General features: G+C 40.2%; 1 protein-coding gene across 13 annotated transcripts in view; it reads left to right on the top strand.

Annotated features, from left to right (window-relative positions):
- KIF13A (kinesin family member 13A) overlaps positions 1-16834 on the top strand; it is a 166090-nt gene extending 149256 nt beyond the window's left edge. For 5 of the 13 annotated variants that reach the window (XM_069957958.1, XM_069957959.1, XM_069957960.1 and 2 more), the window contains 3 exons: positions 3864-3968; positions 5336-6344; positions 10402-16834. In XM_069957958.1, coding sequence (XP_069814059.1) covers positions 3864-3968; positions 5336-6344; positions 10402-10685 — 1398 coding nt within the window. In that variant the 3' untranslated portion in view covers positions 10686-16834. Of the gene's footprint in view, positions 1-3863; positions 3969-4894; positions 4936-5335; positions 6345-10401 lie in introns of those variants that run through there. The other 8 variants (XM_069957963.1, XM_069957965.1, XM_069957964.1 and 5 more) reach the window with 4 other exon arrangements.
- Positions 16835-20187: the final 3353 nt, after the last annotated feature.

Here is a 20187-nt window from a genome sequence, read left to right on the forward strand (position 1 = left end):
GCCGGGTCAAAATCCATCCCCACCCAATGCCACCATTCTATAACACAAATAAATAAAGAGAAAATAATCTTTGCATTTACCATTTCAGCGTGTTGATTTCATCCACTCTTCTAGCTCTTTACCTCCACCAGATATACCCCTGTCAAGGGCTTCACCAGGGAAGAACAGGCTGTATTTCATTCATCCCAACTGCCCATGAACCCGGTCCCCCAGGTCCCATGAGCAGCTGGCCCCACCAGTCCAAAAGGTCCCACCGCTCACGTATAATGAACAGCAGCCACTTCCGGGCGGTCAGGCTCCTCCACTTCCAACCTCCCATCCATACAACACCTTCTCTTTTAATTACCAATCGATTGTCTTGATTTCCAGCCCTCTCACTGCCATCCTCATGACACTCCTCTTCTTCTATAAATACATTAGGTAGTTCTGAACACCCCTCTCCCCAGCCCCCGCCCCCCCGCGCAGAAGGGACGCGGACGCAGCCAGCCGACCACCCCATTCAACCACCCATTCATCTATTATAATTAAGTTCTTACAGGCGCCCCGAAAGTACCCCACAGGTTACATTTCTCTCTTCCCCTTCCCCCCCCCCCCCTAGTTATCATTTTTCTTTGAAGATTTGTTTTATAAAGAAGGGAAGGCAGCGAAAGGAAAAGAAAATAAATGAGACAAAGTTACAACCTCCTTTATCCCCCCCCCCCCCGTCCTCCCCATCCACTGGTCTTCAAACAAACTAAAAAAAAAACAAAAAACTTAACCATCCTCCAGTCAACACTCTTTACTCAAATTTACTGCCAAAACCGTTCATATATTAATACAGATCTCTCCCAATCCATCACACTAGGGGTCTCCCTAGAGATCCATCTTCGGACCATCACCAACTTGGCATAGAACAACCATCTTATTATAATATTGATATTTTCTTTAGAAGTTTTAATCGCTGATGTATCACCCAGTACTGCCAGATAACTCACTCTAGGGATACAAAATCCAATCCTCTCCTCTATTTTACCATAAACTTGAGACCAGAAATTAAAAAGCTCATTGCAGGACCATAGTAAGTGAATGAAATCCGTTCTTTCCTCCCCACATCTAGGACATTTATCATGAGTATATTTCCCAATTTTACAAAGAAACAACGGGGTGTAGTACAGACGATGCACAATGTTGTATTGAATTAACCTATGATTCCCTGCTTTTGACACTCTCCTTATATTTTTATATATCACTAACCAATCTAGTTTTTGATTTCCTCCTAACTCTTCTTCCCATTTCTTTTGGGAGCTAAACTCTATCTTTTTCTCCAGTCCAAGATTTTTATAGACTGTTGATATTTCTTTCTTTTTTATTTGTTGATCTCTTACTTTATTTATCAACCAATCCTGACCTCCGTTTTCTACCTTTGCCCATTCAATATCCGCTTCAAGTGCAGTTTTTAATCTCCCATACTGAAACCACATTGAATCAGGGATATTATATTCTCTTTTTACCTGATCCCAGTTCTTAATAGGACCTCCTCCCCATATATCCCCAAGTGAGCGAATCCCACCACACCATAACCGTCTCTGAAACTCTATTTTATTAACTTCTGGCAGTTTATTATTCCTCCATAGCGGTGAGAGACTAAGCAAGCCCTGTACCCCCCTCTCTTTCTTCAACTCTTTCCAGATAGTAACTAACCCTTTAACCATAATCCATTCCCTCCACCCTCCAGCTTCCAGATACCCAGACTCTAATTTCTGAAATATATCATATTGTCCCATTGTCGTTACTTCCCCTAAATGCTGAAAGAAATCCTCGGATCTCTGAGAGCCCAACCAATATATCTGTGATGACAAAAAATATTGCTTCATGTCCGGTATACCCATTCCCCCTTTTTCCTTTGGAGGATAAAACGATTCCAACTTCATGCGTACTCTTCTTCTACCCCATATGAGAGAGTTAAATAAGGCTCTTATTCTCCTGAAATACCCTTCTTCAATCCATACAGGTGCAACCGAAAAAATAAACAGCAACTTTGGCAGACAAACTGAACGTATAAGTACAATCCTATCTATTTTAGAGATTGGGAGCTTTGTCCAGATATCAACCTTTTTTTCCAGCTCTTCCACCACTGGCTTAATATTTCTCACATTAAATTCCTCTAATCTCCTTGAGATCTCCACTCCCAGATATTTAAAGCTCCCCTCACTCTCTAATACCTTTAATTGGGGAAAACTCAACTTCAGATGGGGGTTCAAGGGCATAAGAATAGATTTTGACCAATTAATTGCCAATCCAGATAATCTCCCAATCTCTTCCACCAAATTCATTACTTTGGGTACCCCAACCATCGGTTCCTTGATAAATAATAACAGGTCGTCTGCGTACAATGCCACCCTGTCCCCCTCACCCCTCGCCCCAAACCCAGCCAAATCAGGATCAGATCTTATCTTTATTGCCAAGGGCTCTATACTTAGGGCAAAGAGTAAGGGGGAGAGGGGACAACCTTGCCTCGTACCTCTTCCCAACAAAAATGAGTCTGACACCCTCCCCTCAATTGAAACAGAAGCAGAGGCACCATTATACAAAAGTTTCACCATACTCACAAACCTGGGGCCAATCCCAGCACATCTCATGGTCTCCCACAAATATTCCCACTCCACCCTGTCAAAGGCCTTCACCGCGTCCAGAGACAGGATGGAGTGGGAAACGGGGTTCCTCACCAACTGAACATTCTCGTGCACCCGCCTAACATTATGCTTAAGCATCCGTCCCGGGAGAAACCCACACTGGTCCTGATTTATAATTCCGCCCAATACCTGGCCAAGCCTGTTTGCCAAAACTTTAGCAAACAGCTTGGCGTCCGTATTAATTAGGGAAATAGGTCTATAGGACTGGACGTCTAATCCATCTTTCCCCTCCTTTAGAATTAGTACGATCTCCGCCTCCCCCATCAATTTAGGCAGTTCCCCAACCTCTATTGCCTTTTCCAATACCTTGAACAGAGCTGGGATCAGGATTTCCCTGTGTTCCTTATATAGTCCATAGGGAAGGCCATCATTTCCAGGAGAGGATCCTCCCTTAGAGTCATCCAGCGCCTTGTACAACTCTGTTAGAGTTATTGGTCTATCCAACTCTTCCCTTTCTTCCAAGCTAATTCTAGCCATGGGCAGATCTAAAAAGAACTCACCCAACCCTTCCCCCGGACATTCCACTTCCGAGGAATACAGTTTTTCATAGAATTGTTTAAATTCCTCCAAGATCTGAGTTTTTTGATTTGTCATCTCACCTGACTCCTTCCTAATCATATCTATACCCCTTCTACCACCTTGATTCTTTATAATTGCCAATAATCCCCTGTTCAGAGTACCTGACTCCACATAGTTCTTCTGATTTCTTACCTTTTCCAAGAGATATCCCTCTAATTCATCTTGTGCTTTTTTTAAGTGATTATGTGACTCTATTGTTGGTGCCCCTTTATAACTATCCTCCAATCTATTCACTTTTTCTTTCAATTCATTTTCCCTAACCCTAAACCCCTTCTTTGTTTTAGATATAGCCCCAAAATATAATCCCCTTACTGATGCTTTTAAAGCATCCCAAACCCATTGTGGTGAAGCAGACCCCCAATTTATCTCCCATAATGTGCTTATCTCCCGCTCGATCCCCTTCTTATTATCCAGGATATCCAACCAGTGATTGTTAAGTCTAAATTTATGTGACACTTTTTCTTTTGTTGTTTCAATTTCCACCATGATTGCTGTTATTTTTGCATGTTTTCATGTATTGCATTTCCATTGCACTTCTTACTCACCACCATTGTTTGCTTTACATAATGTTTTGTGGTGTTTGTGATGCGTTGTGTGTCTTAACCTTTGCAGAGCATGTCTTCACCACTGACAAATAACACTGGCACTGCTGTGCCCTCTGGACCTAATACCAACTGCATGCCAGTAGAAACCAAAAATATTCATGAAGATTCCATTGTAAGTTATTATTTTAGCTCTTGGTATGCATCAACAAATGCTTTCTATACTGTTTGCAGTTACATCTTGCTTCCTATGTGTATTGGCACCAGCTATATGTCCAGTCTATTGTCTTGCCTCCATGCCAGAATTATCATGTTAGCAAACATATATCTCAAGGCCTGAAAGACGTGCTTAAACATTATTTAGCTTGATCATATTCAGCATTTCCACTCCTCACATCACGTACACATTCAGGTTACCAGTACATGAAGTTCCCTGTCTAATTTGCCCATTAAATTCACCTATCATCTGCATAATTCATACCAAACTGTCACCATTGGCAAAGAGGTGTTTATAAAAGGATACACGCACCGTCTTTCTATGCCTTTATCCTAGTTAATAAACTTTTATGCTGCATTTCCGCATCAGAAGGTGTGGCCTGTGTCTTCAGTGCCCTCTCACTGTTTGACAGACAAGGCTCAGCTTCCAGTGCCCAGCCCTGTTAAAATCCTGTGCATGCGCTGTGGTTGCAGATTATGGCACCTGTGCAGGATTGCAATAGGGCTTGGCACTGAAGGCTCTCTGTCTATCAAACTGCAGACCATCAGTGACCCCTCTTTTGACATTTCAATGCAACGTAACAGTATTCTTGGACTAATCTGTCCAATTTAATCACCAACGAGGATGAAGTAAAGAGACATACCACAGGACCTTCAGTACTTCTGACCAAAACTTCAGTGTATCCTTGCAATAAATTGAGCCCTGGCTGTTGAGCATTTTACTTACATTAATAAAGAAAATAGAATCTGCATGGTAAGCTTGCATTAGGAGCTATTTAACCAAGTTAAAGGGCAATGCATGGATTATACATTAGTTAATTCAGTTATTAAAGACCAAGTTTACTGATCAGCTACTAAGTTCACTTGCTGCTCTCTTATCTTTAGGTCTGAGAAGTGCCAGATACCGCACACAAGGCTTCCAGGAGGTGAATTCAGTATAGTAGCCCTGTCATTGATACTCAAAAATACTCAACTGTCATTGATACTGTAAAATTATTAACAAGAATTTGTGCAACTACTTAAATTAATTTTCATAGCAGACAATGTCTAAAGTTTCTATCATGAGAACTATACTCAGAGGCCCTCAAGTACTATATAAGATATTTGGAATTTAGGAAAACTGGTGTGGGTAAGAGGTGTTACAAAATATAACAGACATGTATAAAACAATACATAAAATGTTATGGCAATGGCTTGTTCTGTTACTGATAAGCAGTTTAAGACCTGACTTTGTTGTTTTATGTTACTTTTTTCTTCTTTATGTACGTAGAATAATGATGCCTGTCATGTGAGTAGTATGTTTTGACTGTGTCCATTTTGTTCTAGGATTCTGAAGAAGAAGACCTTGCATTTGAAGAGTCAATAAAAAGAGAAATGTGTTCGTCTGGTTATCATGATTTCAAACCATATGTGCCGGAGGAGTTTGCAGACTTCAGTGTTTACAATGCTAGTTTGGACAACAGGGACTGGATAAATTCCAAAGCCGATTTTGTTTGTTCTCATTCTTTGGATAAAGGCATTTCTCGAAGCCCTACCACCAGCAGTGTTACCAGTGGTTATGTTTCACATAGTGCTTCTAACGTTACCCTATCTGACATTGTCATTGCTGGTAGTGAAAGTATGGACCAGTTAACTATCCAAGCGAAAGACCTGGAAAGTCAAGAGCACCAAGAACTTACAGGACAAGAGTCTGTACAAAATTGCAAATCGTATGCACATAAAGAGTCCAATGATAATAACTGTCCGGGAAATTCAACCTGCACAGAGAAAAGTGCCTTTGATAAAGTGCCACTTTGCACTACTGAAAAAGATGCTGCTGTATTGTGTAGAAGTTCTTCTATGGATTGTAATAAAGGAAACTTTGTCCGCTTTTTACCCTGTGAGGTTGCTGTGGAGCATACTTGTGATATTTTGGAAGACCATTCCTTCACAGAATTCATGGGGGTAGAAGATGGTAAAGACTTTGAACATCATGAAGATCCACCAGTTTGCTGTTCTAAAGGTGAAAGTAAAGGATATAGTGTTGTAGATCATGACTCTGTTATATCAGATGACCCATGTAATGCATCTCACCAGGAACTGTTGGAACAAAAACATACAGAAACAATATGTTACAGTTCTCAGCATTGCTCTTCTGAAAGCCATTTGCCTGAAAAGACTCCCCTAGATCTTTGTGATGATTGTGAAGACAGTTCTTCCCATGCCCCACCATGCCATCTTTCCCTGGGTGACCAAGTATGTATTGGCGACAACAAATATGGCACAGTGCGATATATTGGCAGTGTGGATTTTTCACGTGGTATATGGGTTGGTGTTGAACTTCATGTTCAATTAGGTAAGTAGCAATACAACACTGGTATTTTATTAATTTTGGATATAGTAATACTGTGTTACATAGGTATGTAATAAAGAAAAGTTTCGGGGAGGAACTCCCAGGATTATAGACCATTTTAGATTACAGTGGATTTACTTGTGCATAGCCTGTAACGGGGTTATCCAGGATAATTTCTTAATTAGCCATGCTGTTGGGAAAATAAACAAAATGTATACTTACCTGTCCTGCTCTACCATGGCTACCGGTTGGCAGGCTGCCTACTTGCCGCCGCCAGTGTTTCAGCAACATCTAGTGACATGCTATTCCCATAGGAAATGGCACGTCAGCATAGACTACTGAAAATTATCCTAGACAACCCTTTTAAAGACTATGGACATCTTAGAAAACCTTGTTGTATTGCATTTCGTATTGTGAAAACTCTTTCTCCATATGTTGCTTACTTCCTTATGTAATTCCCCACTGCAAACTGCCTTGTATCTGTTTTCCTCCCCTTTCTACAGCCTATGTGAGCTGCTCTCCAAGGATTATATCCATTCTGTCCTCAATTTGAGCTGGTGTGTAAAAGTATCTTAACCTGCTATTATCTGATATTATCTCACACTGAGAGTGCAGAAAGTCCATCTGAAGGACTTATCTCTCTCTGAGTAACAGAATTTCTTTTTTTTTTTTAAAGAAGGTGTTTTTTTTTTGCAGTCAGGAAACAAAAAAATGATTGCATGCATTTGCTGTATAAACCACCACAGGTTATGGCATATGCAAATATGTCATAAATGACAGAGATGAGAAATCAGAGAGTGAAGGCAGAGTAAGACCACCTGGTCCATATAGTCTCCCCTTATATAATTCCTGTTGTTGTCCTTCTAACGAAAATTCAGAAGGCTTTTCTGATATGTAATAGATACATATACTGTATGAGGAGATTATTTTAGGTAAGCATTGATTTCTACAATGTCAAGAGTATTTCTACCCTTTTCTACAAAGATCCAAAGGCCCAGCAAAGACATAAATGTAAAATGTGTTCACCTGCAGTTCACACTACAAGAAGCTTGGTAGTTAACCGTATGCTGCTATACATTGAACTATAAGTAAGCTCACATGCTCCCTCTAGAGGTGACTGTGTAGCTAGCATGTGGTTTATAAAGAGGTTTTCCACAGTTTAAAATTCATGGCCTCCAACAATTGTAAGAGTGTCAGAGGTCTGACTCTTCTTCTGTGCCGTTCTTTTGCCGTGCACCAACCCGGCTCTATGCACTGGGGGTGGGTCTGCCTCCCCCAGTGGTATCAAATCCCCTCTCCTCTGTGATGTGGCTCCATTAGACTCAATGGAGCCATGTCACAAAGGGGGATATTGTCACACTGGAGGCAGCGGGCCAGTGTATAGAGCCAGGCCGGTGCAATGCAAAAGAATGTCGCTCAGCGCAAGAATCGGGCATCCCCGTGCCGGCACCAATCTGCTAATGTTAACAAACAAATGAAAAAAAAAAAGCAGCAAAAAAAAGCAATATACCTATACACTTTAACCCTGTGAATTGAACAATGCTAAATGTAACTCTTCACCTTTCATCATCATCATCGCGTCAAGACCAGTTATCTGTGCTGATTAAATATTTTTTAAAGATATATTCCCATCTCATCTAACATAGTTAAACTACCGGGTAAATTAAGTAAATACTCTGCAAATACATTCATATAAGTATCAGGGGGCAAGTTTACTTAAGTTATGTATTTACAACAATCTAAAATTTGACAAGCCGTACAGGCTTGACTATATTAGTTGGGATTGGAATAACTTTTTAATATATTTTAATGGCATTCAGAATTCGGCTACTCTGATGGAAAGGTCAGTGCACATTGCTGACAGTTTGCTTAGAAGGTCTGAGATTATCAGAAATGGAAATCTCTGATCAGCCCACCAATGGACCCTTTCATACTAGAAATCTGTGGACGTCAAATTCAGCAATTTGAACTTCACACATGTACGTATGACACATTGAATGGATTTCCGGTTTAAAGTCCTTTTACATGGGCTGACAGGTTCTCTATAAAGACTACCGATATTAGTGATCTGTTTACTAAGCCCTCATAGGGCTTGGCACAAACTATTGCAGGATTTTTTGTACAGCCCTTAACCCCTTTATGACCAAGGCCTAAATGAGCAGGCCAATTTTCAGTTTTGCATTTTCTTTTTTTTTTTTTTTCCTTTTCCCCTTCTAAGAGCTGTAGTGCTTTTATTTCTCCATCTACAGGGCCATGTAAGGGCTTGGTTTACCTTGTAATGGCGCCTTTTAATCTAAAAATATTATTCTAGGGTGAAATTGGGGAGAAAAAAAAATCAGTTTTGTAACATTCCTGTGTCTACTTAATGCACTTTATGGTAAAACTAACATAATATCTTCATTCTATATGTCAGTCTGAACACAACAATATGCATGTTTTAATAGCTTTTCTTATGTTTTACTATTTACTTTTACAGCAAAACTTTTTTTTTTGCAAAATAATTTTGAATAAAATTGCCCTGTTGTAGGTCTTATAATGTTCGGTCGTTTAGACTGCTATTTATTATTTTCTGCTATATAATGTATCAGCAATCATGGTGCTCTTTTTGTTTACGCTGTTTATTGTGCAGGAACGGTATTGTTATATTTTAATAGTACAATTACGCATCCTTCAATATATAATGTTTATTTCTATTTACATGTTTTAATTGTATAAGGGAAAAGAGGGTGACTTTAACTTTTATTGAGGAAGGGGCTTTAGCACATTTTTAAAAAAACATTTTTATTTTTTATACTAGTTCCCCTTGCGGACTATTACATTCAGTCATTAGATTGTATATACTGATCAATGCTATTCCATTGCATAGCAATGATAAGTGTAATGGGTGCTCTTCACATAGACCCTGCCTGTGGCAGACTGTATTAAAAGAGCATAGAGGTAAGGTGAACTGCTCTGGCGGTCAGGGAAAATGATCGGGACCTCCACAATCACACTGCTGGGGTCCCGTTAGTTACATGATAGGGGCTGCACCTGTCTCTTAGAGTTAAAGTGACACTGTCACCTCCTTTTTGCATTCTGACATATCTACACAGGTGTAAAGGGTAAATTTAGCGGTTTTCATACATTATTTTGTATCATACCTCATGATGCTTGTTCGAGTAAAAAGTGATCTTTTATCAACTGCAGATTGTGTTAAGTGGGCGGGGCCTCGCGGCATTAGCGCCACTTAGCCCCGCCCCCTCGCCAGCCATTGGAACAGGCTGGCCTAAAGGTCTAGGACCCACCCCGACTAGGTCGGCCCACCAATGGGTGTCAAGGGGGCGGGGCCAAGTGGCGCTAATGGCGCAAGGCCCCGTCCACTTAACACAATCTGCAGTTGATAAAAGATGACTTTTTACTTAAACAAGCACCATGACGTATGATATAAAATAAGGTATGAAAAACGCTGAATTTACCCTTTACACCTTTGTAGAGAAGTCCGAATGCACAAAGGGGGTGACAATGTCACTTTAAATGCAGCTTTGTGACAGGCTGCCTGTGATTAATGGTGAGGGCCCAGCTGCTCATAGCAGTCAGTCCTCACCCACTATAAAGCTAACTTAGCTCCTAAGCTCGCTTCATAGGCACCTAATGGTGTACTGGTACGCCATAGGTTGTCTAGAGACAGGCCCCTATGCCATACCCTTACGGCTTAGATCGCCTAAAAGTTAACTTCATTGTTGTTGGCTTTACATCCACTGTGACTTTTATCAGCCGCACACAGAACACCTAATCAGCCAATGAACTAGCGCTTCCCGTTTGTCGGCGGGCCGCTGGCTCTTTTTACACAGGTGAATTATTAGGAATAAAATTTCCTAGGAATGCTTATTCAACCGATAATCAGCCCATGTAAAAGGGTATGTACCGGTATTACCATCACAGCCAGAGCATTGTTAAATGGAGTACAAGTATAATAGGAATTTTCATAGTGATGGCAGACTTTCTTACATGGTCTTTAGACTAACACAGTCTGTAGGGTAAACACTTCTAAATATGTTCATTAAATTACTTCTTCTTTAAGGCAAACATGACGGCACCGTGAAAGGCAAAGAATACTTCCGTTGCAAACCCAAATACGGTGTGTTTGTCCGACCGAATCGGTTGACTAAAGCACTTGGTTCAACTAAGAGAGACAACGGCAGCACTCTGCGGGCACAAGCATGCAATCCAGACAAGCGGAGGAGTGCTACATTGAAAGGATTCCCATCACCCAGGACAAAAGATGCAGGACAATATCCATCTGGGAATGAAGCAGCATCAGCTTTTTCCAGAAAGCAAGAGAACAGGAAATCCTGGATCAACTAAGATGCAGCGTTTGCACTTGCCACACATCCCTGTGTATAAACTCCTATGGACTGGTTACAGAGAAAGCTATTTTTGTACAGCTGTACAGTTTTAATTCCCTCAGATGTCTAGTGCTGAATATTGTTCTAACCGTTTTTAACAAAGCCTCTCATTTAGTTTGTCTGCCTTGTAGGCTGGTGGTTTTCTGCAAGATAAAATCACGACTAAAGAATGGTATACAGATACAGAACAGGTACAAGTCTATTCTTAAGTGATGACAATGGCTTATATTTTATAAAATCTAGAAATATTCATAAAAAATAAACTGATTATACATATCTGTACAAAAAGCACTGTAAGCTGTTTCTTATTTACCAAAGAACATGTGTTAGTGTGTATAGGAGCTGCTATCTCTTCACTATGGAGGCAGCCGTTTTGGGGGTTGACCTAATACTGTTATGTGGGAAGCATATGAACAGCTGATGACTTCACTAAATCATGGTTGTGAAATGTTCCATGTACAGTAACTGCTCGCTTAGAAGTCCAGTGAAATATTGGTCCAGCTCACAAAAAGACTGCCATCAGCATGTGTGTGGTAACAGTCCATGGAAATGTGTGCTTTGTGCTTTTGTATCAGAGATGGTTGTTAAATGGCCACAATTATGTAGTCACTAAAATTAAATGAACACCATGTTGCCTTATGTTATCATCTTTTCTTTACAGCAGACTCTGAAGACAAGTCATATTACTGGTCTGGTAGTTTAGTTCCAAGGACATCTAGTTCTTCCTACCTCTTACTGTGTGAGCAAAGGGTGCATCTGTGTGTTTCCGAAAGACACTAAGATAACTGGGAAAGTAATGTATGCCTACAGTTATGGAAGAATACACAGGCAGAACTTAAAATGGTTATCTGGTTAGGTAAAATATATGATAAATCGTCCCCCCTCCTGGAGACACTTCATTTCCTTCCATACCTTTTCCGTCTCCTTTCCTTAGTTTTGAGCTGCTTCTTTCTGCTTTGAGCTGTTCAGTCTGTCCCTGCTCTCAGCCCCCTCCTCCCCCTTCCTTTGCAGACTGCTGACATAAATCCCTGACAGGCTTTTTCCGCAACATTGTAGCTTCTTTGTAATGTTGGGAGGGTTAATCTGAAGTCAGGTTGCTGATGAACTCACTGTGATTATCTCTCCCTCCAAAGTTGCTACAGTGCTGCAGATAGGGAGTTGATTTCATCAGCCATCTGGAAGGGGGTTAGGAGCAGATATTCAGCAGCTCTCACTCCCCTCTCCATGTCTTCAGCAGGAAGCAGCATGCTCAAAACTGAGGGAAGGAGACAGATAGGGTAATGACATGTATGAAATGAATTGTTCGTGTCCAGGGGGTGGCGGGGATGATGATTCAACATATATTTTACTTAACTGGATAACCCCTTTAATGGGCACTGTCTTTAAAAAAAAAAAAACTTTTGATATGTCAGAGATCGATAGGGGTCTGAGTGTTCAGACCACTGAGGAGAACAAGCCAGAAGAAGCACACGCGCAGAGCATTCACTCTTGTGTCACATGACCTAGATAGACTTTCAATGTAAGTCTATTAGACCGTCTGGGTCTTATGGCCCTATTTCACGGGTCGTCTAGACGAGCAAACGAGCGCTCTCAGCCGAATACGGAGAATAATCGTTCCATGGAATAGGGCCTTTAGGCATAGAGCGGGTAGAGGAGCACACAGCAGCATGACTGTTTCTCTGCTTATTCTCCTCATTGGTCATGGTCTGAACCCTCAGGTTAAAACTTTTGACAACTCAAAAGTCTTTTCTTTTTTGGCCACTTCTTTCTGTGCCTAGTTCATATTAAATTGTAGAACATCTCTCTAGACTCAACACTGTGTGTAGCCATGGAGGGTACACAATGAGATATCTTAGGCTATGTTCACATTTCGCATATTTGTTTTTATATTCAGCACTAAAGCTGCAAAAAAATACAGTACAATGTGTGTACATGGAATTTATATTCACATGCACTAGAAAAAAAATCTATTCAGATTTAAAGGGGTTATTCTAGACAATAATACCAGTGTATGATTACTAAGGATTGGACCGCCAAAATCTACTATTCATTTGGCATATGCCTTGGAACCTTTCCCACTGCATAGGCTAGAGTAAGTTCAGAAATGAATTGTGAACAAAAGCCTTTGTTCCCATTTGAACCCATACCATAGATTTTAACAGGGTTCTGGTTTGGAAAAGTTTGCATTGTTGCCTTTAGAAACCTCCAGTTTCGTTTTAATCCCTTAATCCCTAAATTTTTTCTATGTTAAACATTTAAATTTATTTTTTTTCCCCACAATTTCGATTTTTTTAAATTAAAAATCTTGCAGTATTCATTCTAAACACAACCTTAAAAAAGGGGATGATAAGCAGGAGGCTGCAATAAACTGATTTGTACAGAATAAGGCTAGGTTCCTGTAACATCTTTTATAGATGAAAAAATTGCCTTTTTTTTTCTTATAATGACGGCTATTACATAGAACATAAGATTGCAGGCAGGAAAAAACATCTGGTCCATCTAGTATGCCCTTTTAGTATTCCTTTCTTATTATCTTAGGATAGATATATGTTTATTAGAGGCATGTTTACATTCCGTTATTTTAATTCAGTTATCATGAGCATTAATAACGGCTGTCATTAAAACAAGCCTGTTTTTTTTTAACCTAAAAAGATGTGGAACTATAGCCATACAATGAAATTTGACACCAGCTCAGCCCCCCCTTCCCTGTAGAATGACCTCAGCACAGGTCACAGCGGTTACAGAGAGTGCTTATAAATCTAGTGATATTCTTTCGGCCTGATTTACTAATATTGTTCTGTTGAAAAATTTACAAGTTTACAAGTTTTTACCTGTTGGTTTCACCACATTTACAAACGTGCACCATAAAAATGTCTTAAAATCGACAGACCCGTCATTTAGTGTTTAAAAAAAAAAAAAAAAATGGACATGTTGTGTGTGTTCTTTAATCCCTTAGCGCCCCATGACGTATCTGGTATGTCTTGGTGATGCGTGGGAAGTTCAGAGAGGGGTCCCGCCGGGACCCTGCTCTAGAAGGCGCCACTCCCGGCTGCTATCTGTAGCCGGGGAGCGCCTCTATTAGCCGGCGCGGGTCCCGTTGCCGTGTCGGCTAATTAAGCACTTCAATGCAGCTGTCAAACATGACAGCTGCATTTAAAAATGCTTTATACATATTCTTCCTGGTGTCTAGTAGGTCGGATCTCTGTTCTTCCGCCCGGGCCGGGCTTCAGCGTCGCACTGACGCTGATCATGGCTCGGCAATAGATTGCTCTGGCCTGAACCAGGCCGGAGCAATCTATCACCGATGTGACTGATCATTGCTATGTATATACAAGCCCCCCAGGGGGACTTCTAGTTAATGTAAAAAAAAAGTGAAAAAGTGTTTTTATTAATTAAAAAATCCCCTCCCCTAATAAAAGTTCAAATCACCTCCCTTTTCCCATTTTATAAATATAAATAAACAAATAAACATATTTGGCATTGCTGCGTGCGTAATTGCCCGAACTATAAAATTTTCATATTCCTGATCTCAGTGATCGAAAAGTCGCATATACGCAATCAAGGTACCGATAAAAAACACATCATGGCGCAAAAAATGACACCTCACACAGCCCCACAGACCAAATAAAAGCGCTATAAGGATGAGAATAGAGCGATTTTAAACACATTTAGTTTTTTTTAAAAGGTTTCAATTTTTTAAAAGCCATCAAATAATATAAAAGTTAAGCAAGTTACATATCGTTGTAATTGTACTGATGTGAGGAACATAGATAACATGTAATTTTTACCATAGGGCGAATGGCGTAAACGCAAAACTCCCTAAAATCAAAGCAGATTCTTTTTTTTTTTTTTTGTCAATTTGACAGCGCAAATAATTTTTTTACAAGTTTCGCAGCATATTTTATGGAAAAATAATGCCTGTCATTGCAAAGTAAAATTGGTTTTGCAAAAAAATAGGGGCACATATGGGTCTCTAGGTGAAAAAATACAAGTGCTATGGCCTTTTAAACATAACATGGAAAAAGCAAAAGTGCAAAAACAAAAATTGGCTTTGACCTTAAGGGGTTAAACCCTGTCATAATCAACATATTAAGCAAACCTTAATTTTTCACTGTTTTTTAATTCTATATATCAGCCACTTCTAGTTTGGCCGGAAGGTTGAGTTTTTGTTTGGTCTAGTGAAAAACCTGCCAGATTTTCTTTAATAAATCTGTTGGTTTGAGAAACTAAAACCCTGAGAGTAAATAAAGATGTAGCCAGCAGTCACTGATTCTGTTCAAAGTTGTAATATACATGAGATTTAGGCTTGGACACGCTTTTCCGTATACCATCTCATGACTGATTGCTTGTCTCCTTAACCCCTAGGCGACCCTGGACGTACCCGTACGTCCAGGGCTGCCTTCACGCGCTCTGAACCGCCGCCGTCCCGGGTGCCGCTCATAGCCCGGGACCGTGGCTATTAGCGGGCACTGTCCAATCGCCGTGCTCGCTAATAAAGTAATCGGATGCAGCTGTCAAAGTTGACAGCTGCATCCGATTACTTGATGCAGCCGTTCCCTGGTGTCTAGTGGAGAGGATTGCTCCTCCGGGACAGAGCGATCCACACATCTTACCCCGTCCGGCAGCAGCCGGAAGCAATCGATGTGCCTATCTCATCGATCTATGCTGCATATCTATGCAGCATACATCTCAATGAGAGATCAGTGCACTTACACTAGAAGCCCCCCCTGGGAGACTTCTAGTATAAGTGTAAAAGTAAAAATAAAAGTGTTATTATTAATAAAAAGCCCCCTCCCCTTATAAAAGTCAGAATCACCCCCCTTTTCCCATGTTATAAATAAAAGTAAATAAACATGTTTGGTATCGCCGCGTGCATAATTGGCCGAACTATTAATTTATCACATTCCCGATCTCGCACGGTAAATGGCGTAAGCGAAAAAAAAATCCCAAAGTGCAAAATTGCGCATTTTTGGTCACATCAAATCCCGAAAAATTGTAATGAAAAGCAATCAAAAAGTCGCATATGTGCAATCAAGGTACCGATAAAAAGAACACTTCATGGCAAAAAAATGACACCTCACACAGCCCCATAGACCAAAGAATAAAAGCGCTATAAGCCTGGAAATGGAGAGATTTTTAGGAACATATATTTGTTAACAATGGTTTGAATTTTTTACAGGCCATCAGATACAATGAAAGTTATACATGTTACATATCGTTGTAATCGTAACGACTTGAGGAACATATATAAGTCAGTTTTAACCCAGGGCGAACGACTTAAAAACAAAAAAAAACTAAATAAAAGAAATGCGATTTTTCTTTCAATTTCACCACACTTTGAATTTTTTTCTGGTTTCGCAGTGTACTTTATGAAAAAATTCAGCCTGTCATTGCAAAGTACAATTAGTGGCACAAAAAATAAGGGTTTATGTGGGTTTCTAGGTGAAAAAATGCAAGTGCTATGGCCTTTTAAGCACAAGGAGGAAAAAACGAAAATGCAAAAATTTAAATTGGCCCGGTCCTCTAAGGGTTAATTGACTTTACTCTTTTTAGCCACATCCCTATTTATGGCATTTCATACCTGTCGAGGTAGGGGTAACAATGGGGCACATCTGTACACTGTGTAGTCTAAGCTTAGACCACCTATTACATACTTTAGGCATAAGTAGTGAGCAAAAATTGTGGTGCCTTTTTGGCAAGTGGCAATGCATTTTAAACCACCACCTTCCGTTAATGCCATACCTTTTCCTGAACATCCCTTTATTTAGTGAGGCACATTTTATTGTTCTTTTTAGTGCACTATGCATAATGAATGTGTCTTAATGAGTCTGTGGCACATTTAGAACCAATATTCTGCTGCAACAGCCATGGACAGTCTGGGCCATTGTAAATTTGGGAGATTTACTAACCAAAAGTGATTTAAATGCTCCACATTTTCAAGGCTTTTGTCTTCTGTTTTTTTCTTTAGGGTATGTGAACGTGCTGTGGAGTTCTGCAGATCAGCTGTACAAATATGCAGAGCTTCTGTACCGAAACAAGCCAATGTATTTAAAGCGACTCTGTACCCACAATCTGACCCCCCAAAACCGCTTTTACCTTCGAATAGCTGCTTTTAATACAATATCTGTCCTGGAGTCCGTTCGGCAGGTGATGCAGTTATTGTCCTAAAAAACAACTTTTAAACTTGCAGCCAGTGCCCTACGAGAGTATCTATGCCCTAACTTTGCACCACCCCTCCGTCCCTCCTCCCCACCCTCTTCATCATTAGAAATGCCACTGGAACATTTCCTCCATGCTGCACAGGTCCTTAAAGATCCAGCCCATGTTCCGGGCTGCCACAGGTGGGGAATAAGAGGCAATCTGCCTGGAGCATTCCTAATGATGAGGAGGAACAGAGAGGTGGTGCAAAGTTAGGGCACAGATATTCCCCTTTGGCACGGGCTGCAAGTTTAAAAGTTGTTTTTTAGGACAATAACTGCATTACCTGCCGAACGGACCGCAGGACAGATCTTGGATTAAAAGCAGCTATCCGAAGGTACAAGCGGTTTGGTGGGGGGGGGGGGGGGGGTAGATTGTGGGTACAGAGTTGCTGTAAAATCAGTTGCAGATAATCTTCAGCGGATCCTTTGTCTAGACAGCCTTTCAACAATTCACTCTATGTGTGGCCCTTAGGCTGTGTTCTCACATTTACTGTTTGTCACCACATGCAGCCCAAAGCAGACCCTCACGCGGTAACCAATAGACGTATGGCTAATAATCCTGGTACCAGCACATGACTACTGGGCAAGAAATGTGAGCATAGTTTCGGCCACATGCATTTCTCTACATGTAGAAACATTGTCTGAATTGCGTTTTTCATGGTTTTTAACTCCTTAAAACATAGCTCCAGGCGTCACATTTAACTTTTTTTTACAATGAAATCTTATAGTTTTGTTCTAAATGTATTTGGTTAAAAATACTTTTTTGTAATTTAAATTTAAATTTATGTGTCTCACAAAAGAGGTTGGAGACTTCCATTCTTCAGGGTTTTCATAGGCAAAGAAAAGTTGAACATTTTAGCCATAGCAATGTGCTGCTGCCTAGTGTGAATGGTGTTTTAGGAGAGCTCACCGAATTTGTCTTTTTGCCAAAAGTTAACCGTATTTGCAGCAGAAGTAGTGAACAGAAAATGCAATATGCCAAAACATTACCATGTAAACATAGTAAAGGTATACAAATGTAAAAGTGATCATATGCTAGTAAATAAGCACATAAAACTAAATTACCAAGAGATTGATGTTACTGATCTGTATGACCTATAACAGATAGGGAGATATAAGTTTGGCTTTTTTTGCGTCAGGCTTAAAAGTGTCCTCGCAGCTAAGAGCTGGAGTAGTTTTTCGAAACATTTTTCTGCTGGAAAAAATGTTAGATTTGGCAGACGTAGAAGGCGCTTTTCTGCCTCTTCCTGCTGTCTGGCGTAGAGAGGCCAGATGCAAACATTTATTCACATAACAAGTGTGTGTGAATAAATTTATTTGCATCTGGCCCCTCCTGCCAGAAAATGCAAGGTTTTCAGCTACATTAATTCCCTCCTATAATGTTTTTTTTTCTGTGGATGTGAAATTAAGGTTATGTTAACACACTCTATTTTATGTGAATTTCAATACACCGAATTCTGATGACATTCTGCTTTCCATGCATGTGAATGAATGGCTTTTTCAGCAACTTTGTTCACATGCAATGGGAAATTTCCACAACCGATAACTAGTACCATTGAATGACAACATGGCCAATACTCGCTGCAATCCACAGCACATTTTAATCCATTGTGTGAACATAGACTTGTTGTAACAGTTTTGGACTTTTGTATTATTCAACTTGAGAAATGCAGCATGTTAGTTACAGTTTCAAATAAATTATATTTTTCTAAACAAATATATAACATATATAATAAATAAAGCTGTCTTCTGAACAGTATTAACACAACAAAAATTAACAGATATGGGTAACAATACGGTTTCAGGCCATAATAGCTCTAGTTTTTATTTGGCACTGAATTCTACTTTTCCTGATACAGAAGATGAAACCACTTTCTCTAAATGCAGTTCTGACTGCAAAATATTTGCCCACTGAAAGTTTTTGCACCATGTTGTATTAAAGTGTTTGCAGAGATTCCTGAATTGTACATAACTTATGTATTGCACCCTTTTCTCTTTATTTAGGCAAACATTGAAAGTATCTGTTTTTGGATCTTAAGAGCTGCTGACTTGTTTTCCCTTTGTTTTATGTAACTGGGCAATTCCACTGTAGAATGTTGCTGTGTATTGTATAAAATTGTAATTTATATGCTGCTGTTACTGGTACCTGTATATTCTTTGTTTTTAGATTATAAACAAGTTATGATGCGTACATTGTTTTGTTTTCTTAATTCTATATAAATAACAACTAGAAGGAATCATTTTACAATTCCTGTACTACAGGAAATAATCATTTAGTCTATAATGATATGTCATCCACATATGCAACTTTGGGTCATATTCAAGTACAGTATATGCAAAGACAGAAGAAAGTAACCAGCAAATGAAATATAAACTGTGGCCATACAGCAATGATTACCAAGAAATAAAAACAGTAGCCTGTATATATCCATGGATAAGATCATAATGTAGACCAGCACTATAATGGTATTAAGTCTAATATCTATGCACTTATAGTGAGGTATGCTAGGTGGTGCTAGCTAGTAATGAGATAAATCCCAAATTCTCAATAATGAAGAGAAAGTAGCTGCACTCACCATGTAGCTGAAGATACGTTCCTTTATTTACAAAAATATGTGCAGACGAGGTGTGGACATCCCACAGGCAGACCGCAGCAAGGTTGAAGTGGCGTAGGATTGTCCGTAGAAGCACACTGTAGCGTGAAACAGCCTGTTACTTCCGCCGACATCTGCCCACACAACGTCTGCACATTTTTGTAAATAAAGAAACGTATATTAAGCTAAATGGTAAGTGCAGCTACTCTTTCCTTATTATTGGGCCTGTATACATTACCATTCTATGGAAACCAGCTACTTACTCCTAACCCACTAAGCACACATGCAGAGACAAGTTGAGAAGCTGTTGGGCGATATTAAAGCAAACGGTATGTGACAACTACGGAATCCCGATGGTAAACCCGCCGCGGATCCTAAAGCTCGCACCTGCTTTCGAATGTGCGCATTCCCACTGCTCCCAAAGACTTCATTGTATGGTTTGCCAGATTCCTCTGTCTGTCTGAACCCGCTCATTCTTACGGTGGACGGTGGAATCTGGCAAACCATACAATGAAGCCTATGGGAGCAGCGGAATGTGCAGCGGGAATGTAGCGTGAATGGTGTGTATAGACTGCCGCGTGCCCCACAACACCCACCTCCAACTTGTCCGGCACCTGCCAACGCCACACCTCTCCAGCTGCCAGCGGCTTAGGTTAAAGAGGTTTTC

This window comes from Dendropsophus ebraccatus, chromosome 2 (assembly GCF_027789765.1).
Source record: "Dendropsophus ebraccatus isolate aDenEbr1 chromosome 2, aDenEbr1.pat, whole genome shotgun sequence".
Classification (NCBI taxonomy): Eukaryota; Metazoa; Chordata; class Amphibia; order Anura; family Hylidae; genus Dendropsophus; species Dendropsophus ebraccatus.